The sequence below is a fragment of the Lottia gigantea genome (genome assembly GCF_000327385.1).
Source record: "Lottia gigantea unplaced genomic scaffold LOTGIsca_40, whole genome shotgun sequence".
Classification (NCBI taxonomy): Eukaryota; Metazoa; Mollusca; class Gastropoda; family Lottiidae; genus Lottia; species Lottia gigantea.
Genome location: NW_008709380.1, coordinates 1,872,230 through 1,882,153, shown reverse-complemented (window position 1 = coordinate 1,882,153; position 9,924 = coordinate 1,872,230). Strand labels below are relative to the sequence as shown.

General features: G+C 34.7%; 1 protein-coding gene across 1 annotated transcript; it reads left to right on the top strand.

Moving 5' to 3' along the window:
• Positions 1-1,360: 1,360 nt before the first annotated feature.
• LOTGIDRAFT_122269 (hypothetical protein) lies at positions 1,361-5,383 on the top strand (the record flags this gene model as incomplete). The annotated part of the gene is made up of 5 exons (XM_009060079.1): positions 1,361-1,667; positions 3,615-3,914; positions 4,105-4,359; positions 4,656-4,831; positions 5,105-5,383. 5 exons carry the CDS (start codon positions 1,361-1,363, stop codon positions 5,381-5,383), a joined length of 1,317 nt encoding a protein of 438 aa, XP_009058327.1.
• Between the last annotated feature and the right edge of the window lie 4,541 nt (positions 5,384-9,924).

Sequence of the window (9,924 nt, the reverse complement as noted above, 5' to 3'; positions counted from 1 at the left end):
ACCCTCTTATGAAGTGTCTTCATTAATTTAGTAAGAAAGTATACGCCTTTAATATCAATGATAACATTTTTAGTTAAAAAATATCTGTTCAAATTGATAAAACACTTTATTTTCAATACAAATTTTACTATTAACTCAATGGTTAACTTGAAGTAGGAAAGGTGTTAAATGCCCTTTTAAACCATTCATGGAAAATTCAGACATAAAGTTACTTTTTGGAACGAACGTAACGATGGGGTTAAAAGCCACGTGTAGTTGATTTACATGTATTAGGTCACAAAATCAGCAGAATATATGTTGCATCGATAGGGCACTTCTACAATTATTCTCAAACGATTGATTTGGGGTTTTGCTTTAACGACGCCCCTTCGCCTATGATTTTATTTGAATTAGCTGACTTCAAACACATATAAACTCTTGCAGGTGTTAAGCATCAAATTCATTCTGGATACAGTCTGTCTGGATACAGAAATAGTTTCATGTTCCATTAGGCATTCGGTCGCTGGTGTACTTTGATTTGATACTTTGGTCCTCTGGCAAGATTATTTCATATAAACAATAAAAGCTATGTAAGAAGCAGCCCTGCCCTCCAACAATCTCTGTTATAAATTTACATATATTTGATGCCAGATTTAAGGAATACCTTTATATCCACCTTGTCACCCCTGTCTTTGTTTTATATCTGTCTAACGTACACAAATTGCCTTTTCTTCGTAGATTGTATATATACTCCCACGAATGTGTGTCAACAATATCAAGATGGCACATTGCTATGATCTGTAATTTTTTGATTATAATTTTTAACATTTCATTTCTATCATTTCAGGTCATATTAGAAAAATATGGATACCTAAGTTGTAAAGTGTCGCGGCACAAGCGCGATGTAAGAGGTGTTCAGATGCTACCTGGCTTTGGAATGGCGATGACAGAAGAAGGTGGTCAAGCGGAACAACAAGCCTGTGATGAATCGCAAGTAGAAAACGCAATTAAAGAATATCAAAAAACGTATAATTTGCGTGAAACCGGGGTGTTAGACGAGGAAACTAAAAAACTTATGAGTACGACGCGGTGCGGGAACAAAGATACTGAAACGCCGGAATTAAAAACCAACACAACTACAGAAATATCTAAAGATACCAAAACGAACTCTGGTTTGTCATCAGGGCATGAGGTATCTAAAGACAAATCCGATCCAGATTCGAATCGGTCGAGCCCGCCACATCAACGGATGTGGAAACGTTCTGTAAATACCAACAAACTGTACAACGTTATAACCAGTGGTTCTGGAAGTTCCATCATGGAAGTTCGCAAACGGTTATTACAAGAATATGTGACTCGAATGGGAAATAAAGATCCCGAAATGTTAAAACCATATACGCACGAGGATAGACAAAAACGTTCTGTGATCATTAAGGACAATCGTAATAGAAATGAGACCAATCACTTAACGGAAGAGGAATTAAAATCTAAGGACTTAATCTGGAAGAAAAATGAGATTCGATGGCGACTGTTATCAACTGGATATAGCACGCATATTCCAGTTGAAGACCAGAGAGCCACTATTGATTTAGCTTTCAGAATGTGGTCAGAAGTGACGCCTCTAAAGTTTGTGGAAGATTTAACTGGTGATATCAGGCATGTCGATATTGAAGTTGAGTTTGGCAGAGGTATGACAGTTTTTTCACTAATCACATTTGACAATCATTAATTGTGCACCCAACCACCGTATTTCAATGTTTTGGTTGTTGAAAGAGCAAATCCAGAACACATTTTATGATGTTGGCGAACAACAATGTACGATAGTTATATACTATTTCATAATCATAATTTTCTGAAAACACCATCGATGCTTTGATTTTAGACATAAACACTTTACCTTCCCACTTACACCCGAAACCATAGTAAACTTTTGTCGAAACAAATTTCTTACTTGATGATGAACACTCATTGGGGTCAGAAACATGACTAATAGTCTTTAAAAATCGTACTTTCTTTTTAAACATATTTTAAGAATTAAAGCGCGTGTCCTTAATAGTTGGTAATTTGAAATCGCATATAATGGGAAGGTTAAATAAATAAGATAATATTTATAATCACACTCAACAAACCTCCCCTAACCTTCAATTCACTGTTAAATTGTACACTTTACTAAATACTTAATGTGCAGTCACATCCTGCCATTTGTGCAGTATACAATTAACATATCAGTCATATATTGTGATTAGTTTACTTGGAGACGAAATTGAACACCAAACTTGAACCAAAACATAACTCTCTCAATATTATCGTATGCATAACAAAGAATTTGGGACTAATTCATCTACTAATGGTGCGAATTGGTGCTCTTCTTGAGCATACTATTTGAAGTGGTGATGATGCGCTTTAATGATTTATGCAAGCCTATAGTTCGTCCATCTGTGGAATCATTAACTTTACGAATATCCCATTAAAGCCATGCTCACCTCTTAAAACCTATCAAAGTTCTTCGTGGTTGAAGGTGACAAGAGCAATCGTAAAGTCCACAAACACAGAAAGTAAAATGTGGTTAAGTTACCTAAATCGCATACTTTATACATGTCGGATTTGCACCTTAAGTATTCTGGACTAACATCATAAAACACGTGTGGATAGAGAAGTGTTAGCGATGACACACATCGCGTCATTTTACTCCATTTATAAACATAAATTAAAAAAATATTTGTGTTTTATTGCCTCTTGTAACTAATTAGATATTCAAACATTAAAGAGTTACTCATTCAACCAATGTTGACACCATAATTTACACCTTTCATTTTCAAACTTAAACTAAAACCACGACAACATCAACTTGAAACCCTATGAAAATCTACAAAAATATCCCCACAGTCAGAGTTTGAAACGCATTACGATATGGTAACTGGAATACTTGATACAAATTGAAAGGTTACGGTAAAATAATGTGTCTGTCCTAATTTTAAGGCTTAATCGTTCTGTCATATATCAAAACAAACAATTTGGTACATTGTACTCAAAATTGAAGAATTCGTGGTCATAGAATGAGTCACGATCGTGTATGATTTGACATGCAGACCTGCAAAGTTTCTAAAATGTTGAAAACGGTTACATTGTGACGTTTTATTGTTTACATTTCATGATTCATTACCAAAGACTTTGACAAAATAAATGACCCAACAGCAAAACTAAGAGCATATGATATTGTTTTAACACAAACGGGGCAATTGTAATGTAACATAATATCGTTTGTATTCATATATAGTTCCATGTAGTATGGAATAGATTAACATATATATATTATGAGTGTAAATTTTATCCCCGCGGTATACCATTGCAGCGAATACATTTATATTTTATACATGTACTTCTAAAACCGGTGCAAAGATTTTAGACATTCAGTTATTCAGAACAGCCAGGCATGCACATTCTCGATTTGATTAAAATATTGAAATTGCCATATACACCTTAGACAAAAATATTTACAAGATAAATTATAGTTTTCACATTGCAAGTTCAGCAACGCCACTGTGTTTTTAGATAGATCGTCCGTTTTGTGTAAGATGGCTTAATATAAATAAGACAATATGTATTGAATACTGAATAATATTACCCACTTTCAGGATCACATGGCAATTGTAAACAAGATTTCGATGGTCAAGGAGGAGAAGTTGCTCATTCATGGGTTGGTGGAAACATGCATTTTGATGATGATGAAAATTACAAATCTATCAAAACACGCAGTACAGATGGAATATATTTATTAAGGATAGCCGTACATGAAATTGGTCATGTTCTTGGTTTACCCCATACCAATAAGACGTACTCCATCATGTACGCCATCTATAATAAGTTGAACTCTAAACCATCGTTTGAATTGAATCCTCTAGACAGAAAGGCTGTACAGGCCATATATGGTAGGTGTCGTAATTAATAATTTAATAATCTGCCCACAATATTGACTAGACGTTGCACTTGACCGTATATTGCATGGCTCGCGGAAATCTATATTGATGGATACCACTTAATTCTGCTGAAGAACCCAATTTTATATGGCGCACCGGCTTCCTGTGGCTATTTAAGATATTATTGAATTCCTATTACTATTTGTAGGTGTGTGTAAAGGTAAATTCAGCACTGTGTTGGACTGGGTTCGAAAGCGTCCTGACAATTCTTTTATCTTCAACACATATTTCTTCCGAGATAATCACTACTGGATGTATGAGAATCATGCCAACAGAACCAGATACGGCGATCCTTTACGTATTGCTCGAGAATGGAGTGGTGTGCCTAACTTAGTTGATGGTTATGCTCATATTTGGTACATTGCGGGAAGTGCCATAGTCGATAAAGCATATTTCTTTAAAGGTTAGTTCAATTATTCAATCGGTAAAAGCCTTCAGTATTGCAAGAGATACTATTTGAATAAGGAGGAAGACACAAATTTGTTGTCTGCTCACCTAATTACCCTATGTTCAGTACCTTTCATTCTGAAAACCGTGGATGTATTTAGAATATCAAAACGACATAGATCTATCGACCTAACGTATTGTTTGTGGAACAAGTGCCACATTAAAAATTTATATCACTGATCTGTACTGATTTGATTTTGATTCCCTACTGGCTATGTAGTTACACTGACCATAATCTATGTCTATTTTTAGGAGAGAAGTTTTATGCCTATGATAGTGACGAGGATTCTGTATTGGAAGGCTATCCTAAAGATATTAAAGAAGGTTTTGGACCAATGGAAGGTAAAACAGACGTGATACCAGATAATATTGATACTGTCTACTTTGATATGCGGGATAAAAACCTTTATTTCTTCAAACATGATATGGTGAGTATTTCGCTTTCTCCAGATGAATAGATTAGAGTGTGGGATAAGGGCCAGTATGACATACACCATGCTATTGCCTGACTTGGTCCTCAAGGACATTGTTCTTTCAGGTGGTCTCGCAAGAGGAAACAGAAGTTTAGAGATTACAATATGCGTTTTTCTGTTTTCTGTTCATGCGAAGATCACTGTTTTGTTCTCAGCGATTTTGATGATGGATCTCCCCATTTCTGATTCTAGATTTCATGATTTAATCGTGTCACCTTTATTTTATAGGTTTATATTTACGATCCGAAGATGGAAAATGGTACAAGCGGCTGCTGTGTTAGAATTAGGAAAATTACGGAAGAGTTTCCTCCCGTTGACGGCGAAGAACCATTACCCAGTGATTTAGATGCTGTATATTATTCTTATAAGGACCAAGCTATTTATTTCATTAAAGACGAATATGTGTGGAAGAATGTGAAATTTCATTTACGACAGAAGCAGATTGTGAACGGGGTCAAGAAAGAAGGTTTGTGGTACAACAAATGGTTCGATATTTGCGACATCTAAACTGTGATATGAGGGGCAAGATTTGCCAATCCCTTGATTGTATTCGTCGGTTTGATTAAGATAAGTGGGTGATAGAAGACAGAACAGAGCGATTACATTCAGTAATTGGGCATGTTCGTTTTTAGGTGTATTAATCGAGGATGTTAAAAGACAGTGATGGGATCACCGTTATGAACTTCACAACTCTAAAGCAGTGAATCTCATATACTTATTAAATGTGGCGATTTTGTTTTGTCTAATAGATTTATGTAACAGAACAATGTAGCTAACTACACAGAGGATTGGAACTGCTATAGTTTCTAGATATAGTTATGTACGCAAATCCTTTCGTGGTGTTTCTTGTTTATACTTTGACATGAACTATTACACATTATGCTGTAAAGACCTTTATGATATATCATCGTAATAGTGTTTAAAACGCTTTTTGGGTGTTTCAAACTATAGATTATACCTAGTGCTTTTATGCTTTTGACATTATGATGAAATATTAAGACTGTGCCTAGGACGTTTTCAACGTAACCCATTGAACGCTTTGATTGTCCTTTGGGTCACGATCATTGACAATGAGTGATTGAACTGTTGAAATTAAATCTGTTTGGTGAAAAGGACTTCGATTGTCCTTGAAGCTGGTAGTATGTGTACGCTTTTGAAATTCAAAAGTCTTTGTACACATGGCCGTGTTCAGTACTTTTCCGTGGAGTTGAAGATGGCTTTTATCATTAATCTTTAATGTATATTTGGTGTTTTGTAAAAAGTTTGTATTTTTTCACATTTATACATATGTGTTGTCTACGTTAATTGTATTATTTGATATTTGTCTCTCCGTCTTTGTGTTTCAATTCAATTACTGTTTTACTAAATGTCTTATAGTTTCTTTCTTTCTTTCTAATTAATATCCAAGTTGCTTGTGATTTATATGTGAATACAGTATTATCATTATCGTTTGTTCTTTTATAGTAAATTTAGACATAGTTTTCATGAGAGAGCTGCACTAACAAACAATGCATCTGGAAGTCAGAAATGGTTACCAAGAGAACTGCAAATTTGCAATGATGATCGCCTTGATGTTGGTTTGGGGTAAGATGCGTTCATCAGTCCTTCAATGTGCATTTTCGGTAAATTTGTGATCACCAAGTTAATGATAGCTTTGACATGCCAAGCGCATAAATCCAATAGAAGCACTGTGAACAGGACTGGTATGACGAATCGATATGACGAATCGGTAACCATTTCTGAATATCCTTACGCTGACAACCATATAATAATAGGACAAATAACCTCTTGATAAAAGTAAGCTTAGATTAATATTTAAAATCGACAAAAAGTAATAAAAATATGACATGTAAGCTTTTTTGTGAAATATACATATACCCTCTATTCTATACGAACCAAATATCTAGTCATTTTTCATGTAAGGCTTATAGTTCCATCAGAAATTTCTCACTCAAAATCAATAGTTGCACCTGTTCCTTTAGATAACCACTGACTTGCTTCTTAGATAAGCTTATTTGATGAACTAAGAGTAAGGTGCAGTAGTATACTTCTAATATCATATAGTTTTATTTGTTTGTTCATTGTTATGTTTTCAATATTTTAACATTGTTATGTGTACATTTTAACTGTTGTAAATAATCACGAACGTTCTTGGGTCTCTCTATTGGGTTTTTAGGAAGACGTGTCTGATGGCTGCACGTTAACATGACTTTCCATGAATAGTTCGGAAGCATTCGCATAAAACAATGTTTAAACAATTTTTTCTCTCGTTGGGGGTTTTGAGATAGCTGCCAACCTTACAAATTTAGGCATTGGTCGTCATACTGTGTAAAATGTATTCTTAGAAAGTATCAAGCATATCACAATGTTTGGTAATTGACAACGGTAGTTTCTATCATTTTTTCTCCCAAAACCCCTCCCCAACTCCCTGCACTTGAAAGACAAAGATGTTTATGTATTTTGTGATTGTTATTAAAAGTGATATTTATTAAGTTTGATATTTGATGTTATTGTAAATAGAAAATATTATCAAGCTTTCGATATTGTCATAATTAATTATTCATTTCTGTATTCCAAATGTCTTTGTTCAAATTATTGTGAATATGGTAGAATTAACATAACATAAGCTTTAAATATTGTTCTTTCATGATTTCCTCTTGTTATGATTTTAATGGTTCAACTGTACCATCACCGAATTTAGAATTTCCAGGCCGGTTGAACACCGAATCTGGCATAGTCCTGACATAATACTTTCCATTGCGCCTTTCAAATTGTCTTCAGGTGACACATTAGCAGAATAACGTTTTAGCAAACCTTGAACTCCACATCGTCTCCATATAGATTCGGGGCAACATGGGAAAGGTACTTCTAGATTAAGCATAATTCTTAACAGATTTTAGCTCGCTAACTACTTCAACCATACATATTATGTAGTTCTAACGCAAAAGACTTATCGACTATCGACCGATCCTTTGGCGGGCGCCGTAGCATTTTTTGACAACGAGGCAGGAAGTTAGCGCAGACTTTTATTTTAATGGCTTTCTACAGAGCTACCGGGATTAACAGGAGGAAACTTTTTTTATGATACATTTTCATATAGGTGATGCAGGAGGCGTCACACTAGTTACACAATACATATATGGTCAAGGCAATTCCATGGCATGATGCCCAGAGGACGACAGAGATGTTCCAAGAGGTCTTCCTTGTCGACGGTTCACTTGATTTATTCTCGTATGGGAAGTAGTCATATTGAAGTGAGCACGTACCTGAAATTCTTTTGGTTGACATTTGGTTGTCATTGACAACCGCACACTGGTCGATTTTTTTTCTTCCAATAATATAAGCTGAGAGCAACAGTTCTCTCGTTTAGATTATTAGCAATTATATTGCAGAGCGAATAAAGCCGGTGAATCATACTTTTGAAAATGGCGTTGTGCAGAATACATTGATTCGAACAATGTTCATAATGTTAAAGAAATAAGTTTTGATTTTACAACGGAAACGAGTACTTTAAGGCGTTTTCAATGTGAAAAAGTCGAACAACGTAATTTGGTTTAGTGTTGTGGAAGATAGGGAATTAATTTTCAGCAAATGTCCTCCCCATGTCGCCCCATTTTCAATGATGTTTAATTTATCTAACAATGACATTTCAATTTGATTTTTATTTTGGCGACGTAAATAATCATACATGTCAATTAGACTTCCAAAAGTCGGGAGTGGAGAGCCTATTTAAAAAATACTTACCACGATTGTTATGGCCAATCAATTTTACCATAACATCTTTTCCCAGCCATTATTCAATTGTTTTATCAGTGGAATACCAAAAACTACCAAATTCGAGACAATTGATAGGGGTTGGGAAGCAGGCTATTGCATATAGTACCCATAAATATCTTATAACATCTAATACATCATTACATACATAATACACCATTTCCTCTCCTGAAACCACAGTTACATGATTAAATGTACATACCAAAATAGAAAATGATAATATTAATGAAATAATAATTATATATTATTGTTAATAGGAGATAAAACCAAACATATTTACAAGTATATCTGCAATTTAGTGCAGGTGATAATGGTTGAAAAAAATTTTTTGCTGATATTTTATATACTTAATTCACGAAATTAATAACTTGCTCAAATACGAATATTGATGATTGTTGACATGATGTCACTGAATGTATGGCCAGTGGAGAAGGTTATGTTTAGAGTTTTGAAATTGGTGACGTTAGATAGAATCAATGGTTTTTCATAGAAAAGTTCAGTTGTTGGTTGTTCGGCACACCTAATGCGTTCGGTTTTGTTACGCTTATGCAATAAGATTTGGATACCAGCAACACATCCAACCAATCTAAATCTGCAGCAATCGTACATTGTTCGTGTGTGTTGGTCCTTTAAATTACAACACAGAACCATTTCAGATGAATATCTTACCTTCAACAGAAATTAATGCTAAGGAACTTCGGTCATGGCTGAATTTGCTTTTTCCAAATACTAATTAAACGTACTTATTCTCATTCGAAGTGCACCAATGAAAACTCGTCAAAATCCAGACTTTTAAATTTTGGCTCTTGGATAATATTTCAAGTGGCAGATATGACGGTTGTTCTCTTGTGCTGGCTTTTAAATTTTATCTTTCCAATTGGTGCTTTTGTACGTTGTAATATGATATTTCAGAGGTTCTGACTATCAACACACATTAGGTGTTGTCTAGAAAATGTCAAAACCCTGTGCTAAAAATGATAACGTCTGCGTGATTCCCCACAGGAGCACCAACCCACTCACAGACAATCACAGTTTTAATAATGTATAATTTCAATAACGCCCATTCTCTCAATTGCTCATTTCCTTTCATAAATCCTCCTATATAAATATTTCCATTCACTATTGTATCAGTAAAATGAATAACTGGTGGGTTGTAAGGGCATTGCCAGAAAATTGTAGCTAGATCTTGCACATTAAGTGATGTTTACCAAAACCAATAATCTGGTCTAATAACAATCATATGATGTATCCATTTTCACAAAGTCTAGCTATTA